Source organism: Oncorhynchus mykiss, chromosome 5 (genome assembly GCF_013265735.2).
Source record: "Oncorhynchus mykiss isolate Arlee chromosome 5, USDA_OmykA_1.1, whole genome shotgun sequence".
NCBI classification, from domain to species: Eukaryota; Metazoa; Chordata; class Actinopteri; order Salmoniformes; family Salmonidae; genus Oncorhynchus; species Oncorhynchus mykiss.
The window spans coordinates 22,710,822-22,730,133 of record NC_048569.1 but is presented as its reverse complement, the minus strand read 5'-3'; the positions used below and the strand labels follow the sequence as shown (position 1 = coordinate 22,730,133).

Below are 19,312 nucleotides of genomic sequence, written 5' to 3'. Positions count from 1 at the left end.
GTTGCATTACAAGTCTTATTTTGGTCATCGCGCCATCCTGCCAGTACTTTCACCAAAACCACAGTGCGCATGCGATGCTATACCTTAGCGATGCCGTATATCCGCTCTCTTTCTCCGCCATTTTATGTCGCTTTTCTATTGTTCATAATTGAAGTTAGCAGGGGCGGCGGAGCAATTTACTGCGCATTAAAACATTTTTGGATATTGCTCAGTGGACATCAGCAAAATAGGGTAAAGGAGCAAGAATCCAAGGTCATCATAGAATACGACACACGTGGATTTTTCTCTCAGGGTTCGATCTCAACCTCGGTCGGAAAATATGATGGACGACGAAACACCCAAGACCCTGTATGTATGAATAGCGGCACGCTATTAGCTAGCCGAACGACCATTTATTTCAAGTATCAGTGCATCCGTCTTATGTGTCAATTGCATTTTCATATGATGTGGTTCATAATAATCATGTCAGTCATTTCTCTACCCCCCTGTTTATTAGCTAGCTAGGACTGAGCCAGCCGGTTTATGATGGAAATGCACTGGCTAATAGGCTAGTTAACTAACATGTCAGACGTGTCCATTTTTAAGACAAAGGCACTGTAGCTACCAATGCTGTAGAAGAGAGAACATTGTTGCAACTTGCATAATTGTCTCTAAAGCCGCCTTTTTTAGATCTCAACATTTAGAGATATTGTGATGTTCTTGTTCGCCTATTGGTGTTAAATATACATTTAGCATATTTTGGTAATGTCATATTTGAGGAAGACTAACGTTCGCATGATTAGCAGGATAACTAGCTATCTTGCTTACTAACTCTTGTCGACAGCATGCCGGGCCTCTAAATTAGCTTCAGTATCATGCTGAACAATGCTGTTGTCGTCAGCCTTATAAACGTTACATTTCTACACCGGTGTCCATACAGTATTCAAGAAAGCACAACCTAACTGCAAACGTTGGCTATCTAGCTATACCTACACTGCTCGGCATACATCAATGATCAATAATAGTCGGACATCAATGTGTTGCTGTTGGCTACCTACCATACCTCTACAAATCTGAGATTCAGATTGGGTATGCCAGCTAGCTAACATGAATGTGTTAGTTGCAACTACGACACTGGCCATGCATGATAATGCACATATAGAAATTGTTGAATGCAATGTGAAAGCGCGGCCTAGTCCTCTCGGATGCCCAGATTCTGGGGCCTAGGCGCCTAATTTAGGAAATTCTAACTGAATGTTACTTACTCTATACATTTGTGTTAGTTTTTCTCTCGTTAGACACAAACTGCGACACTAACATAATCTGTCTTGAGAATGTTGCAAATATTATGTTCAGTAGCTGTAAAAGCCAGGTGTCTACTTTCCAAACAAAGCCGACTAACGTTACTTGACTGGTTTTGTATGGCACTGCCTTATGTTATGGTTTCAGTTTCACCTCAGTTGTCTTCATGTGGCCATTGTTGCTATATGGTGCCTTGCATGGGCTGGTATCCATTTGAAGATTTGAAATCCCAATATCTTAATTGTTAGCTGTGAGGTAGAATACACTGAGTTAAAGGGATAGTTCACCCCAAAATAAGAAACAATTCCAGACGGTTTATACCGCTGTACTTTGTCGATGGTGGTGAACTATCCATTTTAAATCCAGATCTTCACAACCACACTTCCTTGTCTATCAGGTAAGTGGAGCATTCGGAGTATCTTGTGTTTGCTGAGTTGATCCCAGGGTGTCCATGCTGATGTGTTGTCACTGTGCTGCAGGTATGTTGGGAACCTGTCCCGGGATGTGACTGAAGCCCTCATCATGCAGCTGTTTGGACAGATCGGCCCCTGCAAGAGCTGTAAAATGATAGTAGACGTGAGTCCTTCCTATTGGCTAGGAATGAACCTTCTCCAATCAGATTCAACTCAGAAATACTTACCACTGCACCATGTTTAGTCAGAACAAATGGGAGAGAATGTTTTGAAATGGAAAAACAAAAGAGCATTATGATTAGACTTGGAGCTGGGCGTTATGGACAAAATCCATATTGCAATAAATTGCCTGAATTGTGGTGATGGCAATGAATAGGATAAGTTTATAATATTAATGCGCACTGCAGTTTTTGTAAATTATCATTTAAACTACTACTACTAGTTTGATTGTTCTAGGCACCAATTGTCCCATTAACAATCACCTATATTAGATAATTTATTTCATTTCAAACTTCACATTTATCTTGTAGATGCTACTTATCTTAATGAACAATATCAGCAAAATGCCTGCGATAAGTGATTGGTATGGTCTGTCGATCATTTTCGGTCTAACGTCCCATCTGTATTTGCACTCGTTGAGAGGGGTACCACTGCTTCAAAAACATTTTCTCTAGTTTTGTCCCTACTGAGCGCCGACCATGACTAGGGGCCTATTCAGTGGTCTGCAACACATTGCAGATAGGAATTTAATGTATAAAGCCTAAAAAACAAATATGACCACACAATTCACTGTTCTACATGACAGGGATGTCTGTCCTACACACTATTGCTTTATCTGGCACCCACTGAAAGTGACCCAGGACTCACTAGCCAAATTAGACAGAATAGCTTTGACCAGTAATAGTCAGCTGCCAGTTTAAGAACACATTGTACTGTTGCGAGTTTTTCTTCTGGGTTTGATTTACATTGAGTCTGTCAAGCTAAATAGAGGGAAGATTGTTTGGCCAATCTGTAAATGATGAAGAATGATAATGGATTTGATTTGTATAGGCTAACTGGAGTATAAAATGCTTTACATTTGAATTGTTTTTATTTAATTAGGCAAGCCAGTAACAAATTCTTATTTAAGGAGGGAGACTCAACTAGACTGACATTTCACAAGGGTAGGATGAAACGGTGGGCAGGTCTGGTGTCAAAGGTAAAGTCCCTGTTCCTGTCCCCTGTTCCCCCCCCCAGACGGCAGGTAATGACCCATACTGCTTTGTGGAGTTCTACGAACACAGGCACGCTGCCTCGTCACTCGCAGCCATGAATGGTCGTAAAATAATGGGTAAGGTAAGCTATCGTATCTACAGGGTGAGTCTGGTTGGGTCGGCTTGGGGAGGGGAAGGAGGAGAGGGTTGGCCTACTTGATGTAGGTCTGGAAAGGTCAGATTGGCGCAAGCAATATGGCGGCCCTATGAGGAATGGTTAGGGGTGGGGTTGATTTGGGACTGAGTCTCATTGACTGGGTATCACACTGAATCATGTTATCAGTTCAATCTCAACAGTTGACATTAAACATCAGGGAGTATGACATGCATGGAATGTTTCCTCATTGAGCAATAATACCGCAACACCAGAATTTATTATAATTTTTAAAATATAAGTAGGCTACATTTGAATGGTCTTGCAGCATTCCTTACAACGGTAGGCTACTTTGTTCTTCACCCCGAAATCTGTCTCCATTCCTCACATGTCTAATGATAGCCCAGATAAGACTACATATTCCACACAAATGTTGTGTAGATGCCATTTTTAAAATAAATTAGGATCAATCTCTAATTAATGGGGAAGTTTGACATTGGCACCATCGAATTCAGTCATATTACATTCTTTCCCATTCATTTGGGTTTGAAGCCAGCAGATCTCGCAATGTAAATGAAACGTCTGGTTCATTTGACCTGGGGGAGATACTGAATGAAGGAGCGTGGATGACGGATTGCACTTGAATTCAAACACTATGAAACTGCTGTTGATACGATGTTATGGATTTATTTATTTTTTGCTAGCTACTGATTGGGCACCCTGGCCACCTGACCCTGGCCATCCCAGATTGGTTGTAGCTAATAGGCTTACTACTCTACATACTATTTAATCCTACTGGTAGAAACAGCTTCTGGACGTCACCCATGTACAGTTTCATGCTCAGAAGACAACTTGGCATAGGCAATTAATATTGGCAGCATGTCCAATGACTTTAAACCTGGTTGGGTTGTGTAATCTTTCTAAGTAGTGTCCCCCATTGACCGGTTTCAAATAACACTCCTATACTTCTACCCTTATTTTTCTGTACAATGTGTTCTTTTGCAAAAATCCTTTGCATAAAGAATCCAAATAATACTATTTATATCTTTAAAGACACATTCAGTTGAAAATATTTTATCCTCAACAGGTATTGAAGGACCATTTGAGGAGTAATACAAGTTCGTAAAATTCACTTGTTTGTAAGTCCCTTGTTATTTGGACCTTTTTTTAACTTCCTAGACGTTTTGTTCCAAATTTGATTGATTAGACGGTGAGACTGAATTGTGACGTAGTCTGAGTGTGACCAGGCTTTCCCTCTATCACTGGTGTGACTACAACAAGCCCTCTAATAGGCTGACAGACGCGTGCTGTACAAGTAAGGCTTGCTTTTCACCCCTCTTTCCATCCCCCTCTATCTTTTTCTCTTTCCATCTCTTTCTCTTCTTTAGGAGGTCAAGGTGAACTGGGCCACAACCCCTAGCAGCCAGAAGAAAGACACAAGCAGTGAGTACTATCTCTATTTATACTTTGACATGCACTGTACCTAACTGTGTTAAAGGAGTAGTGCCTATATAAAGCATGGAAACTTAATAATTATTCAAATGTGGCTAGACTTTGTGTATGGGGCATTTAGAGCACACTTGTGATATCCAAGATTATTCCAAGAATCGTTAGCATGGCTGCCTAAAATGAGTTGACTTTTTGTCATCTTCAAAAATGTTTTATACACATGGTTCTGTTTGCGTTCAGATCACTTCCATGTTTTCGTTGGAGACCTCAGTCCTGAAATCACCACGGATGACATCAAGGCTGCTTTCGCCCCCTTTGGGAGGATATCGTGAGTGTTCTCTGTTTCTCCCTACCCCAGTTGTTCTCTGTTTCTCCCTACCCCAGTTGTTCTCTGTTTCTCCCTACCCCAGTTGTTCTCTGTTTCTCCCTACCCCAGTTGTTCTCTGTTTCTCCCTACCCCAGTTGTTCTCTGTTTCTCCCTACCCCAGTTGTTCTCTGTTTCTCCCTACCCCAGTTGTTCTCTGTTTCTCCCTACCCCAGTTGTTCTCTGTTTCTCCCTACCCCAGTTGTTCTCTGTTTCTCCCTACCCCAGTTGTTCTCTGTTTCTCCCTACCCCAGTTGTTCTCTGTTTCTCCCTACCCCAGTTGTTCTCTGTTTCTCCCTACCCCAGTTGTTCTCTGTTTCTCCCTACCCCAGTTGTTCTCTGTTTCTCCCTACCCCAGTTGTTCTCTGTTTCTCCCTACCCCAGTTGTTCTCTGTTTCTCCCTACCCCAGTTGTTCTCTGTTTCTCCCTACCCCAGTTGTTCTCTGTTTCTCCCTACCCCAGTTGTTCTCTGTTTCTCCCTACCCCAGTTGTTCTCTGTTTCTCCCTACCCCAGTTGTTCTCTGTTTCTCCCTACCCCAGTTGTTCTCTGTTTCTCCCTACCCCAGTTGTTCTCTGTTTCTCCCTACCCCAGTTATCTCGGTTATGCTTATTCAAAAACACGACAAAGATATGTTCCTTCAATCGTGAATGTTATTGATTGAACACGAGAACAAGCAGCATTCATCTGTAAAATATGTTCTCTACAGGTCTTTTTGGAGTATGTCTCTCAACAAGCAGCTAATGAAATACTAATCACAGCACTTCTTAGTATCATACTTATCATCCAGTGCTTTACAGCAACGTGGGGCCGAAACCTCCCTGGACAGAAACCCAGTTAGTTGGTGGCAAGGAAAAGCTTCCTAGAAACACAGATGGATCAGTTGGCAGAGGCCATAACTTCCTGTTGTCTTGCTAACCGTAGTCTCTGTCCACAGTGATGCTCGGGTGGTGAAAGACATGGCTACTGGCAAATCTAAAGGCTATGGCTTTGTGTCCTTCTTCAACAAATGGGTGAGTGCCCGCCCCCTCCCAACCTCCACTTACTGTGCTGCATCTGGGGTTTGTGGCTTGCAAGAAATCATTAGCATCGGAGCAGTGTGAGACTCCATTCCTTTTTTGTGTCCCCCCTCAGACGTCACCCAGCAATGTTTAGCCACTTTGAGCTATTGAGTTTACATGGGTGAAGACGAGATTTAGATTCTATGTTACACCATTATTACTATCACTATGCATAATAAATGGTATGCCTTTGTGTGTAGGATGCAGAGAATGCCATCCAACAGATGGGAGGTCAGTGGTTGGGAGGACGGCAGATCAGGACTAACTGGGCCACCAGGAAGCCCCCTGCGCCCAAAGCCACCTACGAGAGTGAGTTAGACACAACAGTCTAAAGAAGGACTCGCGCGCACACCTGCTGGCATCCGATTTGGGGAAAAATGTATGAAAAAAAAATTGGCAGATTTTTTTCATTCATGTTTTAAATCAACCTTCTCCCCTGTGGAGCAGCAAACACCAAACACCTGTCGTTTGAAGAGGTTGTGAACCAGTCCAGTCCCAGCAACTGTACCGTCTACTGTGGAGGTGTCACAACAGGCCTCACAGGTCAGAACCTCAAGACAATCTGTACTATGGAAGTCACAACATAACTTGCAGGTTATTTAGATGGAATATGTGATGTCATTGGTGACCCCATCCTTACTGATGTACCTTGTTTCCAGAGCAACTGATGAGGCAGACCTTCACCCCCTTCGGTCAGATCATGGAGATCCGAGTTTTCCCAGACAAAGGCTACTCATTTGTGAGGTAAGTCCATGCACATTGTCTACAGAATACACTGTTACAGAATCCCGTATTCCCACAGAGTAACCCAGAATCAAAGCAAAACCTGGTCATCTCCAGGTGAAAACGTGGAACTTTTCACTGCTGACCAGGTGTCTGCATCTCTAGTTCGATGGGAAGAGCCCTGATGGTGACCTTGAAGTTGTTCGGGAGATTTTTACTCTCACCTGCGTCTCTCCCTGGTATAGGTTCAACTCCCACGAGGGAGCGGCCCACGCCATAGTGTCAGTGAACGGGACGTCCATAGATGGTCACGTGGTGAAGTGTTACTGGGGGAAAGAAACCACAGACATGGTCAGCCCCATGCAGCAGGTACAGATGCCTCAGGTAAGACCACAGGTAACAGCACTTCCTTTCTCATACAACATCCTTTACACTCTCTTAGATATAATACATGTGTAATAACATGGATATGATATACACATGGATATGATATACACAACATGGATATGATGTACACGTGTCATAACATATCTACGATATACACGTGTAATAACATATCTACATGCTCAGCTTTAGGGGCTTGATGTAGCAGTTGCCCATAAGCACAGAGCAAAGTGGGCTATCTAAGTAAACAGAAAAACATAGTGGACCCATTTTGATCTAATAGTTCATCAATTACATAGTTTGAACCCTAAGTGTTGTCTCCACAGCAGAACAAAATAGGTTTTGCAGCACAGCCCTACGGCCAGTATGCCCAGTGGTACGGTAACGCCCAGCAGATTGGCCAATACGTCCCAAACGGGTGGCAGGTGCCCACCTACGGAGTCTATGGACAGGCCTGGAACCAGCAGGGATTCAAGTGAGTACTTGTGGACTCCTAGAGGGAAGGGAACAAGGTGTTTGAAGGAAATGCAGCCCAGATGTCAGGAGACTTGTATAACATTTCAGCCCAGATGTTGGGAGGAGACTTGTTTAACATTTGTGGCCCTTGAAGATGAATCTGAACTTCTTGTTCATGTCGTTGCTCTCTCTCTTCATCCCTCTCATGACCTTTACCCTCCTGCCCTTTAACCATCACCGATTTTGGGTTTACACCTTTCTCTCCCCATCCTTCACCTATCCTCTAACCTCCATGTTGTCTCTGTGTAGCCATTTACAGGCGGGTGCAGGGTGGACAGGCGTGGGAGCCGTCAGTAATGGTGGTGTGGTGGAGCCTGGACAGGGAGTCAATGGGACTGTGCTGGCCAACCAGTCCGGCATGGGCACCGCTGGCTACCACACCCACTGATCAGCGTTGGCCTGGCGGCTCAGAGTCGGCCTCCTACCCTCCACAACAGGGATCCTATACAGGGGGTGGGGGGCCAACATGTGCCCTGTCTTTTACAACATGATTAAGAACTCTATGACGGGGAGGGGGGGGGTTCCCCTGTCCGTCCCCCCCACCCAACCTGGTTTTTACATGTAAGTTTTATGGTGGAGAAGAGGAGGAAACGCTTGTGTGTCATTGGCGATAGAGTTGCCCAGTTGCCCAGTCCTGGTATATAAGATACACACGTGTGTGTGTGTGTATACAGTACCAGTAAAAAGTTTATTCCAGTGTTTTTCTTTATTTGTACTATTTTCTAGATTGTAGAATAATAGTAAAGACATCAAAACTATGAAAAAACACGCATGGAATCATGTAGTAACCAAAAAAGTGTTAAACAAATCAAAATACATTTTTATATTTGAGATTGTTCAAATTAGACATAATTTACCTTGACAGCTTTGCACATTCTTGGCATTCTCTCAACCAGCTTCATGAGGAATGCTTTTCCAACATTCTTGAAGGAGTTCCAACATGCTGAGCACTTGGCTGCTTTTCCTTCACTCTGCGGTCCAACTCATCCCAAACTATCTCAATTGGGTTGAGGTCGGGTGATTGTAGAATCCAGGTCATCTCATGCAGCACTCATCACTCTCCTTCCTGGTCAAATAGCCCTTACACAGCTTGGAGGTGTTGAGGTTTTCCTGTTGAAAACAACTTCGTCCCAATAAGCGCAAACCAGAAGGGATGGCGTATCGCTGCAGAATGCTGTGATAGCCATGCTGGTCAAGTGTGCCTTGAATTCTAAATAAATCAGACAGTGTCACCGGCAAAGCACCATCACACCTCGTCCTCCATACTTCACAGGGGAACCACACATGCAGAGATCATCTGTTAACCTACTCTGCGTCTCACAAAGACACTGCTGTTGGAACCAAAAATCTAATTTGGACTCATCAGACCAAAGGAAAGATTTCCACCGATCTCATGTCCATTGGTCGTGTTTCTTGGCCCAAACAAGTCTCTTCTTATTGGTGTCCTTTAGTAGTGGTTTCCTTGCAGCAATTGGACCATGAAGGCCTGATTCACACAGTTTCCTCTGAACAGTTGATGTCTGTTACTTGAACACTGTGTAGCATTTATTTGGGATGCAATTTCTGGGGCTGGTAACTAATAAACTTATCCTCAGTAGCAGAGGTAATTCTGGGTCAACCATTCCTCTGACGGTCCTCAAGAGAGTCAGTTTCATCATTGCGCTGGATGGTTTTTGCGACTGCACTTGAAGAAACTTTCAAACTTCTTGAAATTTTCCGCATTGACTGACCATGTCTTAACGTAATGATGGACTGTCATTTCTCTTTGCTTATTTGAGTTTTTCTAGCCATAATATGGACTTTGTCTTTTACCAAATAGGGTTATCTTCTGTATACCACCCCTACCTAGTCACATCACAACTGATTGGCTGAAAGGCATTTAGAAGGAAAGAAATTCCACAAATTAACTTTTAACAAGGCACACCTCTTAATTGAAATTAATTCCAGGTGACTACCTCATGAAGCTGGTTGAGAGAATGCCAAGAGGGTGCAAAGCTGTCATCAAAGCAAAGGGTAGCTAATTTGAAGAATGTAAAATGTTTTCTTTAACACTTTTTTTTTGTTTGGTTACTACATGATTCCATATGTGTTATTTCATAGTTTTGATATCTCCACTAGTCTACAATGCAGAAAATAGTAAAACAAAAAACAACTGGAATGAGTAGGTGTCTGAACTTTTGACTGGTACTGTATACATGCGTACACACACCCTACAACTGACTCATGAATCAAAGGACTATGCCATTTTTAATTAAAGTACTATTAAATGATAAAGACATATTTTGGATTTGCTTTTTCTCGTTGGTTTGTTTTGAACGATTTCCACTGCTGATATCGTTAAGAAACGAGCTTTGCCTTTTTTTTTTTTTTTTTGGGACTGTCATTTTAAAGAAATGTTTAAATCAATGACTCCATGGAATCATGTGAAATGTAAGAACCTTTTTTGTTTTTTATGTTTATAAAAAACGAATCAAATGGATGTCAACTGTTGTATTTTTTTAAAAATCTCAATATCTCAACTAAGAAACAATTGCAGGGATTACTGCCACTGTTCTTCTTTCTTTTTAAGGCAGACAAATATTGCACAATACTATTACTTAGTTACCTTTTCACAAAATTTGATGTTACACAAATTCTAGGTATTTTGAATTGTTTTGCATTCCACTTTTTTCCTGTTGAAACTTTTGTTTTAGGAGGGCGTACGTACGTATACTGTTTTGTATGTAAATAACCAAACAAAGTCTGTTCAACAGTTCTGACGCTGTATAAAGAGGAAGAAACCTCATGTTAATTATGGAAGCTTGCTTGCTTTTTGACGGCCAGGGCTGGGGATTTAAACTAGACTGGGGCATATTAGCATCACTGCTAAATGCTGGTCCATTACAATGTAGGGACAGTGCAACATTTGATTCTTCCAGGGGCCTGAGGAGAGCGAACGGCAGTGCAAAAATGATCTATACTGAAAAGTAATGTAGAATTAAAGTTATTCTGTGTATACAACCTAAATATTGAACTTTTTGGTGTTTTTTTATGACAAAGTAGTAAATAGTTATCAAACGTAAAAAATGAAACTTGAATGGATCATAATTTTGCACTGTGCCCCCCCCCCCCCCCCCCCCCATGGACTTGTTTAAATAATACAGTTGGATGAGACCCATTGTGTTGCCTTACTTTGAGTTAATTTAATTTTAACCAACCAATTTATCATAGAGTAGGCAGTGCCTAAGGATAGACCTTATGTTTTGGGGGTGGGGTTATGTTGCTGATGCTATAACGTGTTCTTGCTTTGTCCCATTAAAATGCTGATGCTTATAAACATTGCTTGCGGAAACGGATCATATTTCTATCTCCATCACACTTTTTGTTACTGTGTTTTTACAGGCTTGAGTTGAGAGTATTGTGAGAGGTGGTCCAGTCTTACAACGAAATGCTTTTTTGTTTACAATGAGCTTTCCTACTTGTATTCAGATCCATAGATTTTTGTCATCAGATAACACGTTTTGTAAGTAACAGAAACTGGAATTACAAGAGCAGGGCAGGCCTACATACATTACATACCTGTAGATCAGAAATTCAAACACAGTGTATGAACAACATAGAAACTACATGTCACTTGATTCTCTTCTCTGGAAAGGCCTTTCATCTCGGCCATGTGACCAACACCAGTAATGTATATACGCTGCCTTCACTTGCTAGTCGGAAATATCCGATTTACTAACTGGTTGAACACGCCAACCAGATAACTTGGGACATTTCCGACTTGCTATCTAGATCTGAATAGCATGTGAACGTGGCAACAAACATTTTATTGCTGATGCTATGTAGTGACCATTTGAGTGGCTTTGAAGCCACTGGTCAGCCATATTTTCACTCCCCAGTAGGAGCAGTCCTCCATAGGAATGCATTTTGTAATTTGACCTTTATTTAACTAGGCAAGTCATTTGAGAACAAATGTGTATTTACAATGACTGGGAACAGTGGGTTAACAGTGGGTTACTGCCTTGTCAATCTGCCCCTGAACAACAACAACTAACATTGACCAAAAACATATATACTTTAAGGACTTTTATATTTTTATGTATAGCTCACAATTTAAAAGCATTTGAATGAAGGTGTCTGTAATAGAATAAACGTGGCAAAAAACAATGTAGTCATTAAATGCATTTCTATAGAGCTCGCCAGTTTGTAGTCCTAAAACCCGGAAATTAGTTACCTCTGGTTCATTCAGAGAAAAATGAATGGGGAAAGAATAGGGGTTTGGGGATAAATGTCGAAAATAAGGTCTGAGGTTATCACTAGTTTATGAGATTATATACCTTTTGTTCTATGATATGTCAATAAATTAACCCGACCTTTTTGTATTATGAAGCCTTATGTGCTTTTTTAAATTACATAAATGCTTTAAAATTAACAAAAAGGTGACATCTGATGAAGATAATCCTAGAACAAAATGTATAAGATTTTATAAAGCCATATTCGGACAGAATACATTTTACTGGGGAGCTCAGGTAATGTAATTATGTCCACGAGCACGAATCACCACATCCCTAATTTAGTTTTGTCCGAACTGCCATGTCAGTAATTTTTATTTGTCAGGAAGGTTATTACCCCAGCCGCAAAAACCTACTGTTTTTCGGCAAACTCCCAAATTCTTATGATAATACTTATCCCGGCGAATCGTCATCCCTGTGTTTTTAGGGATTATTACAGAGTTTTTTAACTGGTGCTGCACCCAGTTTGGGTATGAACATGGGGAGCATATTTATGCTTAAAACAAAGCGATATGCACTAGCCTACAGATGAATGATCTGTTTTGTCACATTTAAACCTTTCTAGTGCCATACTTCTCTTTTAAAATATGACGTGGACGATATTGTGCCAATAAATTGATACATTGCTAAATACGTCAGGTCTGCATAGGTTACCGTTTATGGTTATTATTGATACGCATTTTTATTTTTGACTTTCTCCGAACTGAAGGCCATTAAGCCAATATTAGGTTATTCCTAGACATTTAAAATATCTTCACGCCTAGAAGAGCCTCTGAGTTTCCGTCATATTGAGAATGAGAAAACACCCCAAAATTACAGAGCAGTTTGGTAAAACTAATCCCCTCCTAATCGTCCACTGAAAAAAAACGGACATGTTGGGGTTATTATTACATAACCGACGTTCTATAGTAATACTAGTTCCATGAGAGTATGGTTTAAACCTGTTTTTACCACCACATTTATTTTCAGCATATATCCAAAAACACCATTCATATCCGCATAGGCTTTGTCCAGTGAACCTTTGTGGAGTTAGAACAATGAGCTAGTAATAGATCTTTGCTATCTGTGGAGTTAGTGCTATCAAAAATACGCCATTACTATTTTACAACCGTGGGGGAGTACCAAGATGGACGTGCGGTGAGTTAAACATCTACTTTATGTATAAGTCATTGTCCAACACCCTACCCAATCAGGATGCTCGTTACAGGCGCAATGCGGAGACACGGATGTAAGGAGGAATGGCGACGGTCGAGGAGAAGAGGAGGTTTGTGTATGAAAACTGGAACGACCATACAGCACCAGGATTATAGGTAGTGAAAAAAACACAGGTATGCATTCAGCTGTAACCAATCATGGTTCAAACACAGGCGTGGAGCAGTAGATTGCGATGCGTCTGGTATAATTATGGACGCATTTTACGCACCGTTATTGTTCACTTCAGGAACAATGTCATCCTACATAAATTGGCTTTTCTATTCCTTTCTTATCAAAGTTACATGTGTTGAAAAGTAACCGTTTTTTTTATGATAAATTATTTGTTATATTTTGTATTAAAACCCCCCCACTTATTTCTGATTACATAAGGAAACGCGAAACAGACCTACAAAGGCTTGACTGGAACAAAAGATTGCATTATGGCCTAAGTTATTTTTTGATCACATTGATTACAGTAATATCTACTTGCTGAAATTAGATCAGGCTGTATCGGTTCTCTTTTCAGACCTACTCTGTCTTCCAGACTTCAGGCCAACTGCCAGTGGAGACCGGCTGCCCAAATGGAGTCTGGTGTGGCAGTAACCTCACCTCCTGCATCGGTGGTTGCCCCGACACCCCACAACCTTTGCTCAAAGCAGAGAGAGAGTAGCAAGAAGACTGCTACCAGCACCAACCCCTCCTTTCTGTCCAATCTGGGCAAGCCCACCCTACGAGGGATCAGGAAGTGTCCCCAGTGTGGTGTTTTCAACGGCACCCGTGGGCTCAGCTGCAAGAACAAGGCTTGTGGAATTGTCTTCAGAGATGGGGGGGCTGTGGGGGGAGGCAGAGGGGCCAAGAGAGGGGCGATGGAGGTGGTGCGGGTGGTGATTGACGGAGGAGGGGAAGATGAAGAGGGAGATGAAGGAAGATGTGGTGAATCCTCAGGTGGAGGTGTGCAGGTGTTCTCTGTCTGTCAGCGAGTGAGAGGGGTGGGAGCGGCTGCAACACAGCGGGGGTTCATAGAGCTTGTCCCCACCGATACGGCCATTGCCACGAGTGAAGGGGCGACTCTGCTGACCCGGGTCAACATGGGCCGCTGCTTCCTGCCCACCTGTCGCCATGCCAACGGTCAAAGGTCAGGCCAGAGCCAGTCACAGCAGGCAGCTGTTCTGACCAACCCCCCCTCCAAGCATGGCTTGTCTAACTCCGTCACTCCCTGTGTCCACGTGAAGCAGGCCATGGAGTGCCAGGCGCAGGCCACCCCTCTCCCCCTGAAGAGCTCTATCCTGGAGGGGCTTCAGGCCTCAGCCGAGGCCAGGGAAGAGCTCTGGAGGTTAGCTACTGAGTCCCCGGGACCCCTGGTTCAGCGGGTGAACAAAGATACTCTGGTGGTGAAATGTCACAGTGGACCAAGTCATCCTCTGGGGCTGCTGCACCTAACTGTAGGCGCGGGAGGGTCTGCTGTTGGGGGGAAGGGGAAGGGGAAGGTCAGAGAGGGGGCTGTGTTTCAGTGTTCCTGTCAAGGAGGTGTCAGAGGAGGTACGGCAGGGGGAAGAGTGGCCGTGGAAACCTCCCAGAATGGGGATGGGGAGGTGAGAGGGTCCTCAGGTGGCGTCTCCTCTGGTGTCTTACCTGACTCCACCTCTCGGCCTGGTGCTGATGCTGGCCCTGCAGCTCCATACCTCTGTCTCCACTTCTATGCCTGTGTTTGCGCCTTCAGCAGCGACGAGAAACTGGCCTCAGAGTTCACAGGTTTCCTCAACTACAGCTCCAATGGTAGGTCCCTAGGAGAGGGATTGATGTGTGTGGTCTTTGTGTAATATTTCATGGTGTATGTATGTGTTCACTGCAGTACCTGTAGGAGACTCTGTTGTCATCTGTACTACAGGTGTACAACAGAATGCTGACTGCACAGTCCTCTGTGGCTCCAGCCCACCTCAGCTGCCTGAACCAATCACCGCTCACAAAACCAAGAGACTCCGCCTGGAAGAGCACCTCATTGGTGAGCTGCCCTGTCAATCACACTGTTCATCCTATAGAAGTGCGAGTGCCTCATCATGAAAATAGGATCTTTTTTATGTTCTTTGAAATCTGCCTGAGCACAATTTTTTTCTCTCGATCTGTCCTTCTCTGTGATCATCTATCCTCTTTTTCCTCTGTCACTCCTTTCTTCTTCATTTTCCCCTGTAAGTCCCTCCTTCCTTCTCTCTCCTCCCTCCATTCAGCTGTATGTCCTGTAGGGTGGGTAGAGCTAGGATGGGTAGAGGAGGCCTTGTCAGAGGAAACCTCCTGGTCATTGTGCTCCTGTTTCTATTGGGCTCAAGAACGCAGGTGCAGCCTGCCTGCCTCCTTTCTCTCTGTCGCTCTGTGTCTCAACCACTGCCTCTGTCCTGTCCATCTGTCCTCCCTTTCTGTCTCTCACGGCCTTTCTCACTGCCTTTCTGCCCCTTAACGGTATCCAATAAACCACAGATTCTTGAGCATTAAAAGGTCATATTATATTATTCTATCTCTTTTAATGAATTATGACTTGTGTGTGTGTCAGGGAGCAGTCAGCCTGTGGATGAGAGCCTGGTGACCCTGGGCTTCCAGCAGTGGCTAGCCAGCGTTACAGAGAGGATCCACCTGACCATGCACTACCAGTTTGATGGTAACACACACACACACACACACACACACACACACACACACACACACACACAGCCCTCTGTGCCTCTGTGTTTGTCTAATTGACGATGATGATAAAGATGTTGTTGTCTCCAGGTCAGCCGGAGCCTCTGCTGTTCCACATCCCCCATGTGTTCTTCAACGCCCTGCAGTATCGTCTGTCCCTGGGCTCCAAGAAGAGACGGCTGCCTAATGCTACCTCAGGTAACCCTTAACCCTAACCACAACCCAACGCCATCCCGAATTCAACCATAGTGAGCTCCTAAAGTACTGGGACAGTGACCCTTGTTTGTTGTTGTTTTGGTTCTGTACTTCAGCACTTTGGATTTTAAATGACACAATGACCATGAGGTTAATGTTCAGACTGTCATCTTTAATTTGAGGGTACCAATACTTTTGGTCCCCTGAAATGGGGGCAGTATGTACCAAAAGTGTCATAATTTCTAAACTGTTTCCTACCATATGGATGAAAATACCTTCAAATTAAAGCTGACAGTCTGCACTTAACCTCATAGTCATTGTATCATTTAAAATGCTGGAGTACAGAACCAAAACAACAACAAAAAATTGTCACTGTCCCAATACTTTTGGAGCTCACTGTATAACGCTTCAAATGAGCGTATTCTAACCCGAACAGCCTCGGACACCCAGGCTTCGTTTACATTGTTCCCAACTCCTGGGGAACTTGTCAGCCGAAAGATGCCAAAAATACGGTGGATTCTAGATGAATGCTAGTGACATATTGCCACCTATCAAATCAATCAAACATTTTGATTGGGTGGAGCTCCAAACAGAGGTTATGTTTCTAAAATATTTTCTGACTTGCAACAGGCTAACTAGCATACCATACAAAAAAGAAGGCAGAATAGGCTACTAAAATGTTGTCTAACCGGTAGGAAAAGAGGCACAATCAAAACTAGGAAAAAACAACTCATTTGAATTTCTACTCTGAGACAATCAAATGCGAGCCTGCACTCCCATTCAAATGCAAAATCCAATACTGAAGTTCTCCAGACCAATATTTGAGTCATCAAGATGAGATTTGGAAAGATGGCCTCACGAGACTAACCCTAATGCAACTACAGGTAAACCTTAACCCAACACCAAACATGACACTAAAGTAACCACCAGTTTTAGGCTGAGTTACGAGGGAAACACGTTTTATCTTTTTGTTTTCTTTGGTCAGCGTTTGTGAGGAATGATGATCTGCACCATGGCTCCTTCCCCAAGTACACCTGGCACATCACCAACCTGATGCAGGTGAAACGCATCTTCGACACCCCAGAGGTCAGCTCCCTCTTCTTCACTCCTCCCCATCTCCCTCCTTCATCTCATCCACTCACACGGTCTTCAGACTGCTCGTGTCATGAGCAGTCTGAACACAGGGTGTTGGTATGTTTTGGTCTTAGTCACTCTGTGACTTTCTATCTCACCATGCATCCTTCTCCCACTCGCTGTCTTCCTCTGTCTGTCTAGCTGCCCCTGGAGTTGAGCCAGAGTTTTGTGAAGAACAGTGATGGTTCCTACTCTCCGTTCCGCTGCCCCGAGCCTCTTCATCCTCACCCCACTGAGGGCTACAGCCGGACGGACAGATCCCAGGCCATACGACCCCTGGAGCTACGCACCTTTCTCCAAGTCGGTCAGTGTGTGTGTGTGTGTGTGTGTGTGTGTGAGAGAGAGAGAGCTGGGCTGGACTGCTATGTGTGATGTCATATGATCTGATTTGTTGTGATCACCACAGGACTGTGTACAGCGGATCAGAAGGATCCCACTCCCTTTGTGATCGAGTGGATCCCAGACATCCTGCCTCGCTGTCGCGTCGGAGAGCTCCGCATCCGCTTCCAGTATGGTCACCAGCACGGAGGACAGACGGAATACTGTGATGGAACGCCGAGACGCACCGGAGCGGGAGGGGGGACAGAGAGGGGGGGTTGCAAGTCATCATCAGAGACCTCCCTTCCCAAATAAAAAGTTCCACAGGCAACTGTCCCATGAGAAATCACTGGAGGATCTGTTAGTTAATAGTTCTGGGAATTATGAAAGTCTAGAGCATTGTTTTTAGATAGAGGGAGATGAAGGGGGACCAGTTTTTAGAGAGAGAATTGGGGGGGGGACATTTTGAGAGAAGGAAAGAAGAGATGTGAAAGAGTGCTGCTGATGGCCAAGAATTGTATTTTTTATATCACTGTTTGCACACTGTTTGCACACTCTTCTCCCAAAGTTACCCAATGTCCCTTCCATTGCAGCTAACATGGATTTGTGTTAATTCACGCTATTACATGACTTCTATGTATCAAATCGCAGGCGCTTGATAACATTAGCTACTCTGCAGAGAAGTAGCATCTGAATGTAATATCAAGTCATTGAGTTAATCAAATGACAAACGTGTGTGAGGCTTATGTGTGTGTCTGAAGGATTGTAAATGAATGACATCTGATTGAATACCCTTTGCATGTGTGTGTGCATTTATAAGTGGTGTATAATGAATAAGAACTTTCTGGTGTGTAGTGATCTAATTCACTGTCGAGTAGAAAATGTACATTTGTGCCCGTAGTTACTGAATAACATAATGGTTTGTTGTCTTTTTGTTTGTTTGTAGTGTAGATTAATACATGTATTGACTTTGAGAATAGACAGTCTTTCTTCTCTGAAAATCAACTTTTCTATTTCTTAGCTTCGCTCCCTCCCATCCTTTACATGAATTATTTTACTGATTAAAGAGTGTGCACACTTGTTGCTTTTTTTTCTGCCAAAGTGTTGAGCTTAGTCTTTGTCCACCAGGTGGTGACATCGGCTAACAATTTCACACCAGTGTTCTACAAACTGGACTAGTGCCAACAGAAGAGAGAAATTATGTTTTGCTTTATAGAAACGTAACTGTCCAACGTTTGGCCATGGCTCCATCCCCCGATGAACAGACAGCTCACTTCAATTACACACTCCTTCTCAGGATATTATCATAACCACACAGTCTCAGAATAAGATCCACTTTTACATGTACTAATTGATTCAGTTAATGCTCCTTAGTGAACCACATGCCAAATTAGTGATGTACGGAGTAGGAGGAGGACATTAGTGTATCAGAGGTGTGTGGGTGTCAGAACATCGATGGCTCCCGGCCCTATTCGTCCTCCCTCTCAGACCCCCGGGAGACAACCTCCACAAGAGTGTGTGACACTAAGCGAGAGAAGAGAAACATCCTGTTTGACAGCATGAAAGCGAGCTTGAAAGTTGGATGAGGATGAAGGAGCGGGCTGGAAAGAGGGAGAGGGAGGGAGGGAGGGAGAGAATTACATTGGTAAAAGAATTGGAGCGAAGGCCACATGTCAAGTAGAATATGATTCAAATCTCAGGGTCACAAAATTATTTTAGCTGGTGCGCAGTGTGTGTTTGTGTGCGCACTAGTGTGTATGTGTCCCTTAATGATGGAATTGTGAGGAGCCAGCGCTCTGTGACTGTGTGTGTGTGCATGTGTGTCTCTGTGTCTGTCAACGCCAGCCTACAGACACACTGAGACGACAGCTCTCTCTTAGCCTTGTTCTTCTCAATTACAGAGAAAATGAGTGTCAGTCTGCGCCTAAGCTATATAGTACACGGCTAAGGGTAAAAAACTAAATAGAATCCAAAGGGTGCTCACACTCAAA

The 19,312-nt window shown here is 43.5% G+C and overlaps 2 protein-coding genes across 7 annotated transcripts; both read left to right on the top strand.

Moving 5' to 3' along the window:
* Positions 1-90: 90 nt before the first annotated feature.
* Positions 91-8,308, top strand: LOC110523441 (TIA1 cytotoxic granule-associated RNA binding protein). Of its 5 annotated transcripts, none has more exons than XM_021602129.2 (12): positions 92-348; positions 1,761-1,857; positions 2,931-3,029; positions 4,430-4,484; positions 4,731-4,818; positions 5,790-5,865; positions 6,114-6,222; positions 6,361-6,456; positions 6,573-6,657; positions 6,882-7,020; positions 7,350-7,495; positions 7,786-8,308. In XM_021602129.2, the coding sequence occupies exons 1-12, from the start codon at positions 320-322 to the stop codon at positions 7,922-7,924; spliced, it is 1,158 nt and encodes a 385-aa protein (XP_021457804.1). In that variant the 5' UTR covers positions 92-319; the 3' UTR covers positions 7,925-8,308. The 5 variants fall into 5 exon arrangements, with proteins under 5 accessions (XP_021457805.1, XP_021457804.1, XP_021457801.1 ...); XM_021602126.2 differs by having other exon boundaries at positions 6,882-7,032; XM_021602125.2 differs by having other exon boundaries at positions 6,882-7,032; positions 7,347-7,495.
* A 4,670-nt stretch (positions 8,309-12,978) lies between these two features.
* c5h2orf42 (chromosome 5 C2orf42 homolog) lies at positions 12,979-18,401 on the top strand. 2 transcript variants are annotated; one of them, XM_021602123.2, is made up of 8 exons: positions 12,979-13,135; positions 13,528-14,777; positions 14,890-15,003; positions 15,547-15,651; positions 15,765-15,872; positions 16,855-16,955; positions 17,145-17,307; positions 17,410-18,401. In XM_021602123.2, exons 2-8 carry the CDS (start codon positions 13,583-13,585, stop codon positions 17,634-17,636), a joined length of 2,013 nt encoding a protein of 670 aa, XP_021457798.2. In that variant the 5' UTR covers positions 12,979-13,135; positions 13,528-13,582; the 3' UTR covers positions 17,637-18,401. The 2 variants fall into 2 exon arrangements, with proteins under 2 accessions (XP_021457798.2, XP_021457799.2); XM_021602124.2 differs by having other exon boundaries at positions 12,994-13,135; positions 13,546-14,777.
* Positions 18,402-19,312: the final 911 nt, after the last annotated feature.

Bases quoted from the DNA above. Each gene is read 5' to 3' on its own strand.
- LOC110523441 (XM_021602125.2), top strand. From the start codon at position 320: ATGATGGACGACGAAACACCCAAGACCCT. The intron at 4,485-4,730 runs GTGAGTACTATC...GTTTGCGTTCAG, and splicing joins CCAGAAGAAAGACACAAGCA to ATCACTTCCATGTTTTCGTT. The intron at 6,223-6,360 runs GTGAGTTAGACA...CCTGTGGAGCAG, and splicing joins GCCCAAAGCCACCTACGAGA to CAAACACCAAACACCTGTCG.
- c5h2orf42 (XM_021602123.2), top strand. From the start codon at position 13,583: ATGGAGTCTGGTGTGGCAGTAACCTCACCTCCTGCATCGGTGGTTGCC. The intron at 14,778-14,889 runs GTAGGTCCCTAG...TCTGTACTACAG, and splicing joins CCTCAACTACAGCTCCAATG to GTGTACAACAGAATGCTGAC. The intron at 15,873-16,854 runs GTAACCCTTAAC...TTCTTTGGTCAG, and splicing joins GCTGCCTAATGCTACCTCAG to CGTTTGTGAGGAATGATGAT.